Below are 21,731 nucleotides of genomic sequence, written 5' to 3'. Positions count from 1 at the left end.
TGTGAAGCAGGTGATGATCCGTAACACTCATCACCTCCCTCAATCCATGAACGTGTGCCTGACAAACACCTCCGTTCTACATCAGATTGAATGAGCATCTCTTAGCTTCTTTAATCAGAATCTTCGTGGTATAAGTTAGAACCGATGGCGGCCATTCTTGAGGATCCGGAAAGTCTAAACCTTGTCTGTGGTATTCCGAGTAGAATTCAAGGATTGAATGGCTGTGACGAGCTTCAAACTCGCGATTGCTGGGCGTTAGTGACAGACGCAAAAGGATCAATGGATCCTATTCCAACATGATCGAGAACCGACAGCTGATTAGCCGTGCTGTGACAGAGCATCTGGACCGTTTTCACTGAGAGGATGGGAAGTAGCCACTGACAATGGTGACACCCTACATACAGCTTGCCATGGATGGAACTTTACAAACAATTGAGTTGAATATTACATTGCAGAAATTCAGAGGATAAAGCATCTCCAAAACACCAACAGATTCTTCATTAATAAAGTAACAATTTCTTATTCCAAATACTTTGACTTCTTACAATTAAATCCAATTAATCTTATTGGCATCCTGACTAAGATTGATAAAATAAACATAGTCTGCTTCAAACCAATAATCTCCGTGGGATCGACCCTTACTCACGTAAGGTATTACTTGGACGACCCAGTGCACTTGCTGGTTAGTTGTACGGATCACAAATTCGTGCACCAAGGGTCAAGGATCAATCACTAGTTCAAAGTATAACACCTTTTATCAAATCTTCTTTGCTAACATTCATGTCACGTAATAAATAAATCTCATAAAATTATGTTAATCTTTAACCATCTTTTGATAATAAAAGTCAATATTTATGGCTAGTATGGTGCACATCCACAAGCTTGTTTTAGAACCTAATCGACCTTATGCAACTCAATTGAAGAAAAATATATCAAGATGGTCATCAATTTCCGAAATGCCATGTGTTTAAGCTGGAGGATACCAGGATGAAAATTGTTGTATAACCTCGTGGGCCTTACAACTTATTCTATCTGGAAGTTTTATATTAGGTAAAATTATACAAATACACTGTAATAAAATAAATATGAATGATAGTGATCTTTAATTAAAATAATGCCCCTTACCTCGAGATAAGCGACCAACAGACAAAATCAAAACCTTCAGACTTGAATGTGGAAAGCTACCAAATGTCCAAGACTATAACAATGTGAGCATCTTGACCAAGTTCATAATATTTTAATTCCCAAATGTGAGCATCTTGACTAGGGTCATAATATTTCAATTCCCAACTAACACAATACTTATACAACTAGGGTATAACCTAGCTACTATAGATATGATACTAAACGATTATGCATGATAATTTTTTGTTTTCTTCAAACACTCTGTACATTGAATTATTTGGTAAAAGCCAACAAAAAAATTTAAAATATTGGAATAAAATAAAATAAAATAAAAATATTAACATCCAATATCTAACATTCTCTATTTTGCTAAACCAATACAAAAGCCTATTTTTATAAATAACTGAAAAATATGTTTTAACTAACTTTAGATACTATATTTGTTAGAATGGTAAAAATATTTTTGAATTGTACTAGAAAAATAACACGTTATATCCTAAAGAAAGTTTAACTAAATATACATAAAAATAAAATAAATTAGCCATCAATAATAAAAAATAAATATGATCATAAATTCGTCGTCAACTATATGTGCTACTTTTGTTTTACTGCTTAGAGGCAATGCAAATACCCTAACACCCAAGCAAAACTTATGATTAAACGAAACAAACATGCATTATATCAAATTAAACTCCTAACAATATATAATAATAACTGTGGGAGTGTGTACTTAAATTTTGCCAGGATCCTAGACATCCCAATTGCATAAAAATTGTGCTAGGATTTCAGGCATCCCAAATGCACAAAATTCTCATAGGCTGGTGTGCTTCCTCATTTTCATGTAAATTGCTATAACTTACCATGATTTTACGTGTTTTTACGCACTATCAATATGCTAGCACAATTTTATGTGTATATGGGTTTAAAATTTTGAAACAAAAATTCGTGCCACAGTACTACAATTTACATACAAATACTATAACATACAACCTTGTAGCACACTTATATAAATAAAGAAATAGAACATATGCACATGTGATTTCATTTTGGAGGTAGTTGGTAATTTTGTTTTTTTTTTCATTTATTTAAGTAAAAAATCTTATATATATATATATATATATATATATATATATATATATATATATATATATATATATATGCAAAGAGAGTGAGAGAAAGAGAGAGAAAGTATAATGCACCTCTTCAAGACGCTTCATTAAGCCTTGTCGTCCACTGTATTATTGAGTGGAAAAAGAGAAACATTAATACATGAACAATAAAATTCACACAAGAATAAAATCCATGTACATAGTAATAATTATAATAATGAGAATCTAACTAAGATCGCATTTGATTCGAAAAATGTTTTCATAGTGGTTTTGTTTTTTGTACTTATAGGTGACCAAATAGTTTTTAGCCAACACAGAATTAATATATTTTAGAAAAGTTATAGATAGACAATAAAAATATTAAACAATGTGAACAATGGATATATCAGATGTTCATTTCACTAGGTATGCGGATGGTTATCCTAATATTAAGATTTAGGTGGGTAATTTGGAGGTGTAGTGTATTTTTACTTTATTGGCTAATTTTAGAGCCCATTGTTCATATTGTTCACAAAAGTTATTGTCTACCTAGCAAAATCCTTATACAACATCCTGAGTACCAATAGCAAATAGAGAAACCAATAGAAAAATAACAAAAATAAAAATATGACAGAAATTTCAATTAGTAGTATGTTATTCCTTTTGAAATAAAGGCGCATAAATATGTAAAAGAAAATAATTCATATCATGTATTTAACATAAAGAAAAGTATACTCATTCTTTTGTGCACATATATGTGTAGATATTTTGAAAGTTTGCCATCAATAATCCCACGAAACCCAAGTCATGGCCACCTAAGCTTAATAAGTGCTTAAGAAGGTACTACTTATGTGAAATTCTATAATGGTAAAGCAGAATCTGGTTTGAGACAGAAGGAGAATTACATAGTTAACTTGTTATAAATTAGTAATTGGACTTTTTATTATCGTTAAATATTTGAACTACAATCATACAAGCTACTGATTGCAGTTAAAGCTAACTAAGCGATTCGATTAACTTAACCATTCTTTCAACTATCTACTACTAGCATGGTGCTATCATAAATGATTTACTCAACTGACTTTACCACCAACTTATTTCATTAGCATCACCACAATAATTAACTTGCACAACAAGTCATCCAACAAGTAACAATCATCTAATTATACATCCAAGTTATATAAATTAACTTACAACAAATTACTCATTTAACCTCAACAATATATACTGAATACTAATATTTATATACTTTGTAAATGACAAAAATTTTCAAAATATAGATAATTGCAACAACTTGTTCATAAATATTAAATCATCATGTATTATCTATCATACCAAAGTATTTTTTTATATGACATACCTAAGTTTTCCCAATACAATGCCAACTTCATTAGATCTTTCCAACCCAATGGATTCCGGAGGTATTATTTCATATGTAGCTTTATGTTTTAACCATCCATCCTTATAAAAATTAAAAAAAAAAGATAGAAACAAATGCATCAGAAGAAAAAAAGCTTTCTTTGTTGTGTGCTTAAACAACAGCTAGCAGAAATAATATTACATTATTGAATTTAAAGATGAAATATTTTTTTAACATATTATATTGATTTATTCATGTTTGGAGTAACTTTTAGATGTATTATACATGTTATTATTAGTTTAAAAATTAAATGAGATATCAGGTAAAATCCAAATTAGAAATGAAAAGTTTGATTACTGTATTATGTATTTCATGTCAAGAAAATAAAAATAAAAATAAAAATACTTTATTTATGGAGTACAAAAAGAAAAAATATAGTTATTTGAAAGAACTTTAAAAGTTTCCTTTTGTCATCAAATTTTGATCTTGAAAAATTAAAATATAGTTGTTTATTTATATGCAGCCTGCCAAGGATGAGTGTATGAATTCCTTATAGTTAGTTAAAGGTTTTGAAACAGAAAATTTAAATCAGGAAATTTAAGTTAGTTGAGTTGGTCACGAATCTTGAATTCATGATATATTGAGTGATAGGTTGTGAGCTATTCGTAGATTCTAGTGTTAGTTGTAGCTTTTAGTCACTTTACCATTATATTGAGAATTTAGAATCATTAATTTTACATATCTTCTATTTTCATGATCATCATTCTTCTTCTGTTCTAACTCAATTTTGCAACACAACTTTCTTATTGTGAAAGATATCTCAAAATCTTGACATGGTATCACGAGCTATTAGATATGGATTCATGGTTGAATCAATGACTACCAACTCTACTAAATCAACAAACAACAATGCTCTGCTGAATGGCTCTTCTTTCTAACCAAAGTCTTTTCAAAATGCTATCAGCAATAAAATGGGTGTAAATAATCACAAAATCTTTTAGCAACAGGCCTTGGTATTCATTAGAGGCCAAGATTTAGTCACCGTAAAAAAGATTCAATTCCTCCTCAACAATATAAACATTAGTGCCAAGAAGATTACAATGTCATATTTTTTTCTTGCTTCAATGGATTCTGTCTTCTCCAACATGGTTAGATGTGCATTTACTCATGAAATCTAGAATAAGGTTGATGATTATTTCTCTTAATCAACAAGGTATGAGGTGAAACAGTTGAAAGCTGGTCTTAAGAATATCAAAAAGTATGGTTTGAGTGCAAATCAATACATCTCTCAGATAAAGGAAGTAGTTAATTCATTGGTAGCTCTTGGAAGCTCTCTTTCAAATGTAGAACACATTGAGGCTATTCTTACTAGTCTCAACTCTAAGTACCAAATCTTGCTTACTATGGTTAATTCTAAACCTGAACTTTGTTCTCTATATGAAGTTGAAATGGTAGTCATGATACATGACGACATGTTATAGCAATTTAGAAATCCAGAGAATCTACTATCTCAAGCTCATCTTGCTCATACTTCTTTTTCAAATTCTTTTAATTCTAGACGTGACAATATCAATAAAAGAGGAAAAGGGGGGCATAATGAATAGAGGAACTCGTTCCTATTTTGCATCACCAAGACCTAAATGTCAAGTATGTGATAGATTTGGCCACATTGTTTGGCACTTTTTCCATAGATTTGATAAACAAATTCCACTACCATCTCAACCATAGAGCGCATATTTTGCTTCTACTTCATTATAATCTGCACCATCTTCCTCAGAATCACAAGTCTTTAGATCCCTTTCAAGCCAGCCTTTCACAATCTATCTTTTTACATGGTTGTTCCATCTTTAATGGTTGATCCATCATGGTATCCTAACATTGGTGAATTACACCATGTCACTCCAAATCATCAAATCTCCTTTCAAGTTCATACTATGCTAGCCCAAAATAGGTTATCGTAGGCAATGAGAAAGGTTTGTCTATCTCTTGTTTGATGACTCTATTTTATATGCTTTAGATACAAATAGATTTTTTAACTTGCAACAATTGATTCACTCTACCAGATTACCAAGAATCTTGTTAGTTTTTCAAAATTTTGTGAAGATAATGTTGTCTTGTTATTCATTATAAATCAATTTGCATCATTAGAATCTTCATGAAGAGTGTTGAAGTTAAAATGGTCAAAGAGTTAAAGAAGCAAAGTTTGAGTTGAATACAATAATCATCAATTTGCTAGATTTTGCTAGAGGCTAACATATTGGAAGTTTGAAGATTTTTCAAGAATATTCAAGAGAGTAGTACAACTACAACATCCTACAACATTGAAGAAATTCAAAATCAAATTAAATTAAAATTGGAAACCAAGCAACCTAAATTAGAAGATTATGAAAACTACATGAATGTAAGTTGTGTTTCTAGCACAAGTTGAAGGAAGATTCATGAAGCCAACTCATGAAATGGTAGTCATTACGAAATTGATTTGTGGTTCATAAATTATTATTTTAGTAGGAAGCATTGCCTATATAAAGGCACATATGCCTAGTGTATTGTGTGTCTTCCAAAAAAGTGAAATGAATATATTTTGAAATATTAAAAATTCTCTCCTTATTATTATGAGTGTTGGTGAGTTTGAGTGATTGAAAATATGATAGTGTTACTTATGAGAGTGAGTGATTTTGGGGCCAATTAAGTTGTGGGTATTATACTTACATTTGGTATCAGAGCTGGTTAATCCAGCGCCTAGTGTTTGAGAATTTGTGAGGTGTGGGAGATTTCTCACATAGTTGTTTGTTCATAGAGTCAGTATGAAAAATACTTTTAATATTGTGTGGTCCAGTCCCAAGTTAGATGAAAAACTTTATTATAGTTATTGGGAGACTTTGTTGTCTACCTATTTGAAGGCCCAGATCTTACGGAGTTTCATTGAACCGAGTTTCCAAGAAGAAGCAGATGCTGCTCAACAGAGGAGAGATCAATTGGTGCTATCTCAAATTCATCAAGGCGTATATTATACTGTGTTTGGCAAAATAGCAAATGCCAAAAGTGCAAAAGAAGCATGGAACACGTTGAAGCTGTCATATAAAGGCATAGATAAAGCTTAGAAAGCAAAGTTACAATCTTTGAGAAGAGAATATAAAAGATACGAGATGTCTAGCTCAGAAACTGTTGAGCAATATTTTACTCGTTTTATAGATCTTGTCAATAAGATGAGAGTCTCTGGAGAAGATATGCCCGATAGCAAAGTGGTGGAGAAAATTCTTCGCACCATGTCGATGAAGTATGACCATGTGGTGACTATGACTAGAGTCTCACGATATAGATACCATGACGATTGCAGAGTTGCAAGGAACCATGGAAAGTCACATCAGTATAATACTAGAGAAGTCAGAAAAATCAACCGAGGAAGCCCTGAAAAGCTGAGTGAATTTAAACAATGTTGCAAAATCAAGTCGTACACAAGAAGGACGAGGTCGTGGTTTTAACTTTCAAAGTAGAGGCAGAGAAAATTTTAGAGGTAGAGGTCGTGGCAATTACAACCAAGAAAGTTATAATAATTTTACACCACCTAATTAAGAAAGAGGTGGAACGAATTTCAGGCCTGTCAACCGAGGAAGAGGTCGAGGCAATTTTTATCAAGAAAGAACCAATTTCAACTGCTTTCATTGTGGAAAGTATGGACACAAAGCAGCATATTGTAGATTCAAAATGGTGAATAACAATCAATCACACATTGTAGAAAATTAGCATCAAAATACTAATGATAATCCGGGTACTCAGGCTTTATTTTTTACGAGTAATTCATGTGCTGAAGATGAAAATATATGGTACTTGAATAATGCTTATAGTAATCATATGTCTGGTAGAAAGGCGTTATTTTCTTCATTAGATAATTTAGTTAAACTATTATTGAAGTTTGGTAATAGTACAAAGATCCCTATTGAAGGAAAAGGGCATATGCCAATTAGATTGAAGGATGGTTCTCTAAGTTATATTTCTAATGTTTTCTATGCTCCTGAACTTGATTACAATTTACTAAGTATGGGGCAATCATCTGAGAAGGGATATAAGATGATAACTTATCGTGGATATTGCACTGTATTTGACAACAATGGAAGTTTCATAGATAAATCAAAGATGACTTCAAATAGAATGTTTCCATTAAAAATTCAACATGTTAATCCCTCTTGCATGAGTTCTATGATACTTAATGATAATTGGTTGTGGCATATGCAGTTTGGGCATTTTCATTTTTCTGGCCTAAATTACCTGTCAAGAAAAGGACTTGTTTCTGGTCTACTACGGATTCATATTCCCAATTGTGTTTGTGAGATTTGTCAACTGGAAAAGAAGCATAGAAATTCATTCTCTACAAGAAAGTCATGGAGAGCCAGAAGATTACTTAAAATTATGCATTCAGGTATTTGTTCTGTTGAAGTTCTAAGCAATGGTGGTAGCAGGTACTTTATCACTTTTATTGATGATTTTAGTAGATATACATGGGTATACTTTCTAAAGTAGAAATCAGAATCATGTGATGTCTTTAAGACATTCAAGGCATTTGTCAAAAAATAAAGTGGCTGTAAAATCAAAATTCTCAGAATAGACAGAGGAATAGAATATCTTGCGTGTTCAAATTACTTTAAGCAACACAGAAATCAACACCAACTAACAACTATATATACTCCTCAACAAAATGGAATTACTGAAAGAAAGAATAGAACCATCATGGATATGGTCAAATGCATGCTCAAGTCAAAACAAATGCCTAAAGAATTTTGGGCAAAAGCAGTCGCAACAGCAATTCATATTTTAAACAAGTGTCCAACAAAAAGTGTTTGTGATCAAACTCCAGAGGAAGCTTGGAGTGGAAAGCGGCCTTCCATTCATCATTTTAGAGTCTTTGGGTGTATAGCTTATGCCCACGTACCAGATCAATCAAGGAAGAAGTTAGATGACAAAGGCGAGAAGTGTATCTTTATCGGCTATAGCACAGACTCAAAAGCATACAAGTTGTACAATCCAGAAACAAAAAAGTAATCATCAGTAGAGATGTGACATTTGACAAATATCCATGTGGGACTAGGACACAAAGATAGAAAAATAGCCGATTGTAATTTTAAATACATGTAATCATGAAGAAGAAAGACAACCAGACACAACCAAACAACCAGAATCATCTAGAAGACCTCAAAGAGAGCGGAGACTACCTGCTAGATTAGCAAATTATGAAGTAGGCAATGACAACGATCCATCCAATGAAGAAATCATAAATTTTGCTTTATTTTTATATTGTGAGCGGTTGAACTTTGAAGAAGCCTTTAAAGACAATAATTGAAAGAAAGCAATGGATGAGGAGATTCATGCCAATGAAAAGAATGATACATGGGAGCTGACAGATTTACCAGCAGATAAGAAGCCGATTGGAGTAAAGTGAGTTTACAAGACTAAGTACAAAACCAGTGGTGAAGTTGATTATTTAAAGCAAGATTAGTTGCAAGGATACAAACAAAAACCAGGTATCGACTACTTTGAAGTATTTGCTCTTGTTGCTAGATTAGATACTATTCGTATGATTATTTCACTCTCGGCTCAAAATAAGTGAAAGATACATCAGATGGATGTTAAGTCAGCATTTCTAAATGACACTTTAGAAGAAGAAGTGTACGTTGAGCAATCTGCAGGATATGAAGTTCCTGGAGAAGAAGATAAAGTTTACAAATTTAAAAAAGCTTTGTACGGGTTAAAGCAAGCACCAAGAGCGTGGTACAAGAAGATTGATTCTTATTTCACTCTGAATGATTTCAAAAGATGTCTATTTGAACATACTCTTTATATCAAGTTCGTTGAACCTGGTGATATCTTGATCGTGTGTCTTTATGTTGACGATTTGATCTTTACTGGCAACAATTTAAAGATAATTACAGAATTCATGAAGGCTATGATAAAACACTTTGAAGTGACGGATATGAGATTGATGTCTTATTTTCATGGCACCAAAGTTCTTCAAAAAGATGATGAAATTTTTATTTCTCAGAAGAAATATGCAAATTATATTTTGAAAAAATTTCAGATGGAGCATTCAAAGCTAGTTCCTACTCCAATCAAAGAGAAGTTCAAGTTGTTGAGAGAAGATAAAGGAAGAACAATAAATCCTATATATTACAAAAGCTTGTTTGGAAATCTAAGGTACTTAACTGCAACCAGACCAAATATTGTGTTTGGAGTTGGTTTGCTTAGCAGATTTATGGAGGAGCCTTGTACCAATCATTTGCAAGCGGCAAAACGGATTCTTCGATATATCAAAGGTACTTTAAATAATGGTATTTATTATGAAAATATTAATGAAGTGAATCTTATCGGTTACACAGATAGTGATTGGGCTGGAGATATAGAAACAAGAAAAAGTACTTCAGGGTTTGTATTCATCCTGGTTCTGGTACAATTTCATGGTCGTCAAAGAAACAACCAGTAGTAGCACTCTCTACAACAGAAGTAGAATATATAGCAGCAGCAAGTTGTGTAACGCAAGCAGTTCACCTAAGAATAATTCTTGAGGAATTGAATGAGAAACAAAGTGCTCCAACAATAATATTTTGCGATTACAAATCTGTTATTGCACTTTGCAAAAATCCAGTATTCTATGGAAGATCGAAACATATTGATATTTGGGTTCATAAAATCAGATAGTTGGTAAATGAGAAAGAAGTTGAGATTGAGTATTGTCCTACAGAGAACCAAGTTGCAGATATATTTACAAAACCATTAAAGACAGAGTTATTTTACAAGTTAAAAAAGATGTTTGGAATAATTGTAACACCCTATCATACAGAGTCTTATGCTTAAGTCATAAGTCAGAGATGGCAAGGTATTACGACCTCTAAAATAAAAATTTAGTACGTATAGTAGTATGAATGATTGATTATAACTAGGAGCCTTTGTAGAAAAAGGGGTAAACAAAAACCGCAACTCAAAAGCGCAACACTCCGCTCGATAACGTAACGAACAAGGATAACCAACGCAAGATTATATATAAACAGAGGAGTGTCAAAAACAGGAATATCAAGACTCAAGATCCGGCTGCGAAGATAACCGGTCCGAGCATAACAATATATACATATGATAAAATAAGGAAAACCCCAAAGGAAACCCAAAAGGGACACAAATACATAAAACCTATTCTCCAAAATCTCCCATAAGAGGAGTCATCACAGTTTGTATTATTTAATGGAGATAAAAGTATCTAAGCAAAACATATAAACCAAAACATAGTCCCGAGAACAAAGGATCTTCGCAAGTATAGAAGTCTCCAGCATGCCTCAGCGGGAAACCTCACGTCCTGCATCTGAAAACCACAAAATCCGCATGGGTGAGAACCAGAGGTCCCCAGCATGGTAACAGCTTCCACATATATAATACATAATAATGGAGGAAAGCCGAAGGCAATCCTAGAACTTCCTCCAGATAATATCAAAGCTTATAAACAAGCTAAACCATAAAAGGGCATCTGACTAAAGATTCTTCAGTCTAACTAATACTTCCCTTTCCAAGTCCTTCAAACCTCCCAACCACCAGCAGGATATAATGTAGCAAACACAGTTATATCAAACAAGAAATGTACAAATAGAAACAAGTAAGACATTTAGACAATTAGCAAGTTATATGCAGTCAAATAGGCAATCTCAAACAATTCATGTAGTATGCATATGATGAATGCCTGTCCCTAGTGGCTGATGATATCATCTGTCGGTTATAGAGCCAACCCGACAAGTCCTGGTAGCTAACCATTGGACTGTCCCTCTGTCATGCATCCCCAACTCGAGTTATACTCATCATAAACTTGATCATAATCATGATCTATATCCATCACCCTCACTGGTGAATATTTACGGGGGCGAGCTCATCCGGGTCTTTCACAGTGCCCGGCCACACTTATGACATAGGGTCAAAAGAGCTTCGAGTCTCAACCTGGAACACGTGGTGGCTAGTCACTGCTACTACCCAGGGAAACTCTTATCTCCGATAGTGGAAGTGCAAATCACAATTATCAATAATTCAGCATAAACATGCATGAATTCTCATCCATGGATCAACATCCATATCAGCCATCCGGCTCACGGTTCAATCCAGAACCAGCCAATATTCATATCATACACAGCCATTCTGGCTCACGGTTAAATCCATAACCAGCCAATATTCATAGCATACACAGCTATTCCGGCTCACGGTTCAATCCAGAACCAGCCAATTCATAAACAATTACGGCCCTTCGGCCAATGGCATAACAAGCACTTCCACCACCATCCTCCACATCTCACATAATCATCAATGATCCTCATTGATTATTCATTTTCCCTTGCTTCACTCGCAAGTTACCACATCCACTAGCTCCTTCTCTCATAGCTAGGCATATCATAATATTTTAAGATATAAGTGGTGAGATCGGAGGCTTAGAAGTATGAAATTTGGCTTTTAAAACTCAAAAATCAACTTTGGGATGAAAACAGGGCCACGCGTACGCGCACTCCACGCGCACGCGTGGATGGCCTCAAAACTTCATCGACGCGCAAGCGTCATGCACGCTAACGCGTGGATTAAACATTTGCCAATCGACGCGTACGCGTCAACCACGCATACGCGTGGGCGTTCTCGTGCCCCAGGCACAACACTGGCACAATTCTGGCATAACTCTCTGGAAAATGGCTGGGCATTGGGTGCAGCACAATCGGCGCGCCCGCGCACATCACGCTCACGCGTGGATGGCATTTTCGGGAAGAACGGCGCGCACGCGCCAAGTGCGCCCACGCGCAAGGGGTCATTCTGCTAAAAATTTTCTAAGTTAAAAGCTGCAGAATTCACCAATTTAAACCCCAATCTTCCAACGGACATAACTTTCTCATTTTAAATCGTTTTTCACCTGTTCTTCGAACGGCATGGACATCCCGAATCTAATTTCATTTCTAAAAAGATTTGGCACAAAACAGAGATCCGTAGTTCAAGTTATGTCCCACCAAAGTATGCCCAAAAATCATATTTTTCATAAAAACCACCAAGTGCCATTTTCAAACAAGTCATTTCCAACTCTTTTCAAAATCAATCAAAACATGCCATTTTCATCCCTTTTCTTTGAAATCATTCAAAATACATCAATTTCAACATCAAGCCTCCTCAACTCACACATTGACACTTTACCACAAATTACAAAATCACTATCTCATCATTTTAACCCACTTCACCCAAGTGGCTCAAACTCAAACATATTGACATATCATATACTCTTCCTCATGCCAAATCCAACAACACCAATCCCAATAATTCATTATCATACACAATCAACATCATGCTCACCATAAACATGGTTCAACCCACAATTCAACCATAACCAATCATCAAGCATATATCACAACATGCATATTTCTCATACATCATACCACCAAGGCATCAATAATCATCATCACATATATGACCACATCATATATCTCAATCATTCAACAACATCAACCATTCAATGCCTATCTTAGGGCCTCTAGCCTAAGTATTTCCTACCACATTACATATTAGATACGGGAAACCGAAACCATACCTTAGCCGATTTTCCCAAGCTCCACCGGAGCACTTCCAAACCACTTATCCACAAGCTCTCAAGGCCTCAACACCTCCAAGAACAGATTTTTCACCACCAAACCCTCTCCAAGCTTTTCAAAATCACCAATCAAGCTCCAATATTCACATATACACAACCTAAGCCACAACCATCATACCCATACACAACATCTCAAAACCCAAACATCATAAAACAACAAAATACACTAGGGTTGAGAATCTTACCACACCCAAGGTCCAAGGAGACAAGATTAACCTTCTCCTTCAAGAGAGTTGGGTCCTATAACATCAAAGAACCCAAAATCTCAACATTTCACCCATGAAACTCGAAAACAATGCTGGAATTTCGAACAGAAACTTGTGGCTTACCTCAAGATTGGTTGTATGGGTTTTGTAGAGCTCTCCGCGGTGAACGCGTGGCCGCAAACGGAGCGGCAATCGGAGCTCTAGATCAAAAGTTATGGTGGTTTGAAGATCAACCAAGGGAGAGAACTTGAGAGAGTGTTCTTCCTCCCTTTCTCTCTAATTTCAGCTTGTGTGTGTAACAAATGAGGAGAGAGAGTGCTGAAAACTAGGGTTTTGGTTAAGTTATGTTGGGCCAAGGGCCCACTTTGGGTCCAATTGGCCCGGTTTGGCCCGTTCGGTTCAATCTTGGTCCGAATTCTATAAAATTGGTACCGAAATTCTCGTCTCAATCTCCTCTATCACATTTAGCCATAAAAATCACATTTTAGGATTTCTAGAATAAATTCTCATTTATGGGTTAATTAGCCGTTAATTAACCGGGTTTTACATAATTAATTCCACAAGCTTGATTTAAGGGAGGCAATGTTATTTATTATAAATCAATTTGCATAATAGAATCTTCATGAAGAGTGTTGAAGTCAAAATAGTCAAAGAGTTAAAGAAGCAAAGTTTGAGTTGAATACAATAATCATCAATTTGCTAGATTTTGTTAGAAGCTAACATATTGGAAGTTTGAAGATTTTTCAAGAATATTCAAGAGAGCAGTACAACTACAATATGCTACAACATTGAAGAAATTCAAAATCAAATTGAATTGAAATTGAAAACCGAGCAACCTAAATTAGAAAATTATGGAAACTACATAAATGCAAGTTGTGTTTCTAGTACAAGTTGAAGGAAGATTCATGAAGCCAACTCATGAAATGGTGGTCATTACAAAATTGATTTGTGGTTCATAAATTATTATTTTAGTAGGAAGCATTGCCTATATAAAAGGCACATATGCCGTGTGTATTGTGTGTGTTCCAAAAAAAATGAAATGAATATGTTTTGACATATTAAAAATTCTCTCCTTATTATTATGAGTATTGGTGAGTTTGAGAGATTGAAAATATGATAGTATTATTTATGAGAGTGAGTGATCTTGAGGCCAATTAAGTTGTAGATATTATACTTACATGTCTTTTTCTAGTTTCATGCTTACATCTGCTTTGTGAAAAGTCAGCATTCCAAGAAGATTCTTTTACAAGGCTTCCATAGAAGTGGTATATACAAATTCTATAGTTTTTTGTATGTTGATTGCGCCTCTCATTTGGAGGATACGCAATCAGTATCTGCATTTTGTATTTTTTTTTTTTGGAGATAATTTAGTGTCTTGGTTTTGTAGAAAATAATTGACAATCAACAGGTCTTCAATAGAGATAGTATGAATCAATAATCTTCTTTCAGAGCTAAAAGATTAAGCCGGTCACAATTTCTACCATATTTTGTGATAATCTAAGCACTGTTATATTGACAGCCAACTCAGTTTTGCATGATAAAACCAAACATTTTTTGTTAGATATTTAATTTGTGAAGGACAAAGTTAAGAGCAATATGCTGCATGTTGTTGATATTCCAAGAACTGAACAAAGGGCTGACATATTGACAAAGCCATATTGTTAGCAGCATCCTTTGAAAAATGGAAGAACAAACTTAAAATAATTCAAGACTTATGCTAAATTTTGGGAGATGTCAAGGATATAAGAGTGTGAATTCCTTAGAGTTAGTTAAAGGCGTTGAAACAAATTTTAAATAAAAAAGTCAGAATTAGTTGAGTTGGTTACTATTCTTGGATTTTTTATATATTGAGTGATAGCTTGTGAGGTGTATATATATTTAGAGTCCAGTGATAGTTGTAACTTTTACTCTCTCAAATACAAACTTTATAATTGTATTGAATTTGTTCTATATATCTAGTCTATTCTGCAACACTACTTTCTTGTTGTGAAAACTACCTCAGAATTTGACACAATTTGTGAAAAAATTGAAGTATTCTAAGCTTAGACAATGATGCTAAATTCGTAGTCTAAGAGTTATAAACTTCAATAATACTTTTAGGGTATATATATTTTACAAGAAATTCATCTTTCCTAGAAATATTTAATGCCGTATTTTCATAAAATATAAAAATATTGAATATAATAATATTGTCCATGAAAAATCAATATATGTTTTCAAAAAACTAAAAAAGAATTGAATTAAACTTCACTACGCCTAAGACATTTGAGTATAATTAAGCTATATATTTAATGCACTGCCGTACCAACCTGATGAATGCCACTTTCATGAACAAAGGCATTGGCACCTACAAGAGCTTTGTGCGGTTGTAAATACATATTAGTGTAATCTTCAACCTATAGACAAATTAAAGATTGTGAAAGGCTCAAACTAAATATGTAGGAGTGAAAAAATTAATAAAATTGTTTAAACGTTAGTTTGAGATGTAAAACCATCTTGCTTGTCTTTAATATATGCTTTGTGTTTATTGATGTGTATAAACCATCAAAGACAGCAGCACCCCTGCATTTTAAGGCCATCACAACCTTGCAAAAATAAATTAATAGATTAGTTATTGAATACATATTAGTTATAAGATAAGATAACATTAAAAATTATTTATCATTATTAAAGAAATAACTATCTACGTTTAAAAAATTCCCTCTCTCTCTCCACTTTAAATAATATATCACGTTCACTAATCTAATGCATCCATTGTAAAATTATCCACGAAATTATAATACACACCTCTTCCAGTGCAGCATTACCAGCTCTTTCTCCAATTCCATTCATTGTTACTTCTAATTGTCTTGCACCAGCACGTGCACCCTGAAATAGGTTAATTCTAGATAAATTAAAATTGTTTTTTTTATTATTTAAGTAATTAAATTGTTTAATTGTTAAATAAATTTTTAATCTTAAAAATAATTTATTTTTAAAAAGTATTTAAGCCTATTTTTCTTTAGTTATCTAGTTTAGCATTTATCATCAACATCTCTTAAACTCTTAATTACTATAGTCATGTAGTGGCTAGGTGGGTGAGTGGTTTCAAAAAGATTTTTAAAAAAATACAAGATTACGGTTTTACAAATACTAATGAATTTGGAATTGAATCATTTGTTTATATATTTTGAAAAAGATGATTTAAAATTAAATATGTTGAATTTTGAATATCATATATTTTACATTAAAATACAACTATTAACAAAAATTTTTAAAATAGATTTTTTTATGGGTTTAGTTAACATATACTCTAAAAGTAGAATACATGATAAATTTATTATTAATAAAAAAATTAAATATTTTTATTTATTAAAAATAAAACAAATACTTTAAAATAAGAACACATGTTATTTAGCTAAACTCGTTTTTTATTTCATAATACGAATATATACAAAAGTTTTGAAAAGTCAAAAACTTATTTAAACCTAACTAGATTAATATTTGTTGTAATAAGTGATAGAGTTATATATATGCATGGTTATTACCGCTATTGTGTTAGCAACAGCTAGTCCAAAATCATTATGACAATGTGCTGCAATAACAACATTTTCAATTCCATCTGTATTGGCTTTTATATCTGCAATTAATTTCTCATATTCCCATGGCATTGCTATACCAACAGTATCGGGTATATCAATAGTTGTTGCTCCAGCTTTTATAACTTCTCCAAGAATTTCATAAAGGAACTCTTTCTCTGATCTGATTACATAAAATAATGAATTAATAATTTATATTAAAATATCTAAAATAAAACTCACATCAATGGCATCCAATTTGAGAAATGGATCCCCTCCATTTTTTTTTGTCATTGAAGAGAATAAAGTATAATCTCCCACTTTTAATTCTATAAGTGGGACAAAAAATAAATGAGAGAGAGAATGTAATGAAGGGTAAGATCTTCCACTGGATACTATCTAATTTTTTTTTTTCACTGGAAAAGATCCACTCCCCCCAATTTGCTACATCCACCTATAATTATCAGAATCGAATCGATAATTAATCCAATCATACGACTGAGTTACTGAGTTACTGAGTTACTGAGTCACTGGATCAACCGGTAAGTCACTAATTTATTCGGTTGACCGGTCATAATTAAATAAAAATATAAAATTATAAAATTAAAAATTAAAACTTAAAATACATATTTTTACAAATATATTAATAACAATCAAATATCAGTTCTTATATATAATTTAGGACGCAAAAGAGATAATAAATTAATTATTAGTATAAAATATTTTTTCAATTCAAATGAATAAAAAAATATAATACAATTAATATATCAAATTTAGTATTAATATGAATCTAGCTATGTTTAAAAATAATAATAAAAATTGTCGAAAATTAATTACTATATAATTATCTTTTGTTATATAAAATAATAAGGAACGTGTCGAGCCTTCCATCCAGCATTTTTTGAGTTTAAAAATGAAATTCGTTGAAAGAAGAGAATAAATAATGGTGTAAACAAGAGAATGTAGACATAGTGTAAGCAACAGTTAATAGATTTTTTTAAAAAATTTTAAGCAAATTATTTTTATTTTATTATAATAAAAAAATATCATGCGAGACATTTTGATTACTAATTTAATAATAATAGATTATAAGCTATAAATAAAATAGAAGAATAGATCAAAATCAGATGAAAAATAAGAAAGAAGTAAAGAAGATGAGAGAGGCAACTTATTAATTTTAAAAGAAAAAATTTTGTTTAATAATAATGACAAAATATCATATGATATATTTTATTTGTCAAATTAATAATATAATTAAATAGATAAATTATAAATTATAGATATAGAGTAGGAGAGACATAGAGAAATAAAAAAAAAAGAAGAGAAATATAAAAAATGAAAAAATTTATTAATTTAAAAATATCTTACTTTAATTATAATAAAAAATATGATACGTCATATTTTAATTATAAAATTAGTAATATAATACAAATAAAATATGCCGAGTAAGAAAGGGTTGAAATTATAGGTTTTTATAACATGATGGGATAACTGTAGAAACAAACTGGAAATATCAATGGTAATAATTGAGAATGAAAGGTTTGGGGTAAATGCATCAAATTGTATAGAATTGTACGGTTAACCTTCAATATAAATTGGTAAAGGCAACAAAAACAACTTAACAAGACATGTGGAGTTAATTACTGGATCAGAAAATAGAATTAACAATAAAATAAAAATACAACATTTACCTGTTAAAGTAGTAGAAGAAATGTCAATATTACTCATAGATCTAAGTATCTAATCTATACGAGTATGTTGGATCGATCTCTTTTAAAATGAATAAATTAGTATAATCAGAAGATAATAACTTAATTATTTTTGAATCAAGTAATGAAGTTTGTGAATGATAGAAATGACAAATTTAACGATGATTAATTTTTTATTTTATTATTTTAGTGTTTTTTTTTTTAAATAGTAGGTAGGTTATATATATTTTTATTTTTATTTTTTGAAAGAAACAAAGCTATATTAAGTAAAGAGGCTCAAAATATCATGTTGGACCTGGTTACAATTCTCAAAAGGTGTCTCCTCTAGCCACACAATATTTGGTTCGTTAAGAACTATGTTAGCTAGTGTATATGCAACTAAGTTTTCATATTTTTCACATGTGAGATTTGATAAGTTCTAAAACTGTACAAAAGGATTTTACTATTAGAATAACCCGTTCAAAAAGATCATTCTTTGTGTGTGTATCTAGCAAAGCAATAACAATCTAACAAAGAGAGTGATTAGGAAAAAAAACGTGACTGCAATAGCAACCTCGCCGTGGTGATTGCGGACAACGATTGCTACGCATTCAAATAATTTGGTCTCATTTTTGAAAATATAACCGATTCCTCTCAAACTAAATTTGATGAAGGCAACAAAAGAATAAACTCCTGTGCTCCTTTCCAATGAAACATATGGGTTACCTAAGATTGTAAGGAAGTGTTCTGTGAATTGGCTTATCGAAGCATAAATGGAAAACTAAATCAGAAACGCTTAGCCCAATCGCAATGTAAGAAAAGGTGAAGGGTTAATTCTTCATATTCTCAATACTGTGGACATAAAGTTAAGCAACGAATTCCTCGTCACTGCAGGCTAAGCTTTGTGAGAAGAGAATTATGAAGGAGTTTTTACATAAAATTCAGCGTTTTTGGTGGGGCCTTATTTTGCCAAAATTGTTTCTAGTTAATGATGGCTGCCGCCAGCCAAGTTGTTCCTTCCATTGTACGTAGTGTTTTGAGTTTGCTATCGGACCAACCGGTATGCATTCTTAACCTGAAACTCTCCATTATTGTCATATTTTCAATAAAATATGTCTTGTTGAGTCTCTATATTGATTGAAATGGCTAGATAGTCTATTTCAAAGGATCAAAAAGTGTTCTAAATAACATTATGGTTCTATGATTTGCCTATAGAATTAATAAGATTATTCACTGTAGCTTGTGAATCCATATCTGGAAGATTACTTTATGCCTTAAAACCATTCTGATTAGGTAGCCACAAATCGCCCTATATTTTAATCGTTTCTCCTGTGCCAACCCTCCAGATACCTCCCAATTTTACGATCTAAAAGAGCCATATATACTCCGCAAAGTGTAACTAGAGTTATGTCATATATTTGAATCGGTAAAGCATTAACGTGGGTAATATCTGACTTTCAAGGTCATTGCAACTAGAGAATTTGGTAATTTAATAAGCATCCAACCTTGTTTAGTGAGTAATGCATGATTAAAGGCTTCAAAACTCCTGAACCCTAGACCTCTATCTGCTTTAGTTGTCCATAGTTTATTTCATGTAACTCAATGAACCTTTCGGTAACCTACTAACCATATTCTCTAAATGATTACATAAACCCATGGGAAGTTTGAAGCAACTCATCATGTGAGCGGGAATGGAATGGACTGTACGACAAATTTAACCAAAACTTCTTTACCCATCTTTGATAGAGTGTTCTTTTTTTAACCTTTTAGCTTCTTCTATTGTGTTTCTCTCTTGGGCTCGTCGTAAAAGTCCCGAAAACACTTCTGCACAAAAAATAAAGAGATATTGGGGAGAGAGGATTGCCCTGCCGAATACCTCAGATTGGCCTAAACTCATTAGAAGGCCTTCCATTAATAAGAATTTGAAAGGACACTGTACCAATACATGCCTATTAAGTCAATCTAGCGTTGAGGAAAGCCCATTTGTCGCAAGACTGATAGGAGGAAAGGACATTCAATTCGGTCAGGAATAATCAACTTTAACCTATTGACAATTGTCTTTGTAACAATCTTAAGCAAAACATTATATAGCACAATAGGTCTAAACTACTTAGTATGGTTAGGCTCCTTTATCTTTGGGATAAGACAAATAAAAGTCTTGTTTGCGATAGAGGGGTTCCTTTTGTTGCTTAGGATATCTAACACCCAATTAGTTGTGTTGGCACCCACAATGCTTCACATTTTCTGATAAAAGAGGGCCGGCATTCCATTCAGACCTGGGGCTTTTGTCAGGTGCATTTGAGCCAATGCTATCTTGACTTCTTCACGGGTGAACTTTGGTTGAAGTATTACCAGTCTATCATCTGTTATACGGTCATGCACCACTTCTGTGACATAGTCAGTACTTTGAATTGTCTGCCCTCAAAAAAGATCCTAAAAAATTGATTATGACTCCCTCAATCTTGTGTTCTTCTCTATGGATGACCCTAACTTCATCTGTTATCTGAGTAATTTGATTCCTTTCTCTCTTTTGAGAGGTCTTATGGTGAAAAAATCTGGTTACAGTCCCCAACCTTGAGCCAAGTAGCTCTAGAATGTTGCGCCCACCAAACCTCTTGATGTTTCAAGAGTTTATCTAATTCCAATTGGTTTTATCCTATAGCCTCCAACACCTATTTAGTTTGTATAGAGGTTTGCAATCACTCCAACTTTTGTTGTTTATCTTTTATAACTCTAGATAGAATTCCAAATTCCATTTTCTCTCACTCATCAAGATATTTTTCACAATTCTGCAACTGCTATATAAGATTTTTCCTACCCGGTATCCATGCCATTTTGACCACTTATTTACATTTAGCCTTGTTAAGCCAGGCTTCCTCAAAACGAAAGAGGTAAGGTCGCTTCCTTTGATGCCGTTTACCTTCGGTATCAAGTAGAATTGGACAATGGTCAGACCTGTAGCGTTGTAGGTGTTATATGAATACATTAGAGAAAGCATCCTTCTAATCAATATTAGCCATAGCCTGATCGAATCACTCTTGGATGTTGAGGTCACCCACTTGATTGT

The 21,731-nt window shown here is 32.8% G+C and overlaps 1 protein-coding gene and 1 long non-coding RNA gene across 2 annotated transcripts in view; both read right to left on the bottom strand.

Moving 5' to 3' along the window:
• Positions 1-21,731, bottom strand: part of LOC112747742 (probable 2-isopropylmalate synthase) — a 44,867-nt gene that overhangs the window by 15,367 nt on the left and 7,769 nt on the right. The window contains exons 3-8 of the mRNA XM_072218744.1: positions 16,947-17,160; positions 16,207-16,287; positions 15,912-16,004; positions 15,729-15,815; positions 3,574-3,674; positions 2,325-2,358 (exon numbers count right to left, since the gene is read on the bottom strand). Of these exons, the coding sequence (XP_072074845.1) occupies positions 2,325-2,358; positions 3,574-3,674; positions 15,729-15,815; positions 15,912-16,004; positions 16,207-16,287; positions 16,947-17,160 (610 nt within the window). The remainder of the gene's footprint in view (positions 1-2,324; positions 2,359-3,573; positions 3,675-15,728; positions 15,816-15,911; positions 16,005-16,206; positions 16,288-16,946; positions 17,161-21,731) is intronic.
• LOC140179614 (uncharacterized) lies at positions 10,583-14,744 on the bottom strand. The gene is made up of 3 exons (XR_011873206.1): positions 13,399-14,744; positions 13,154-13,311; positions 10,583-10,915 (listed from the first exon to the last, which is right to left on the bottom strand). It is a non-coding gene; the product is annotated as an uncharacterized lncRNA (long non-coding RNA).

Source organism: Arachis hypogaea, chromosome 2 (assembly GCF_003086295.3).
Source record: "Arachis hypogaea cultivar Tifrunner chromosome 2, arahy.Tifrunner.gnm2.J5K5, whole genome shotgun sequence".
Taxonomy (NCBI): Eukaryota; Viridiplantae; Streptophyta; class Magnoliopsida; order Fabales; family Fabaceae; genus Arachis; species Arachis hypogaea.
This window is presented reverse-complemented; position numbering and strand designations above follow the sequence as displayed.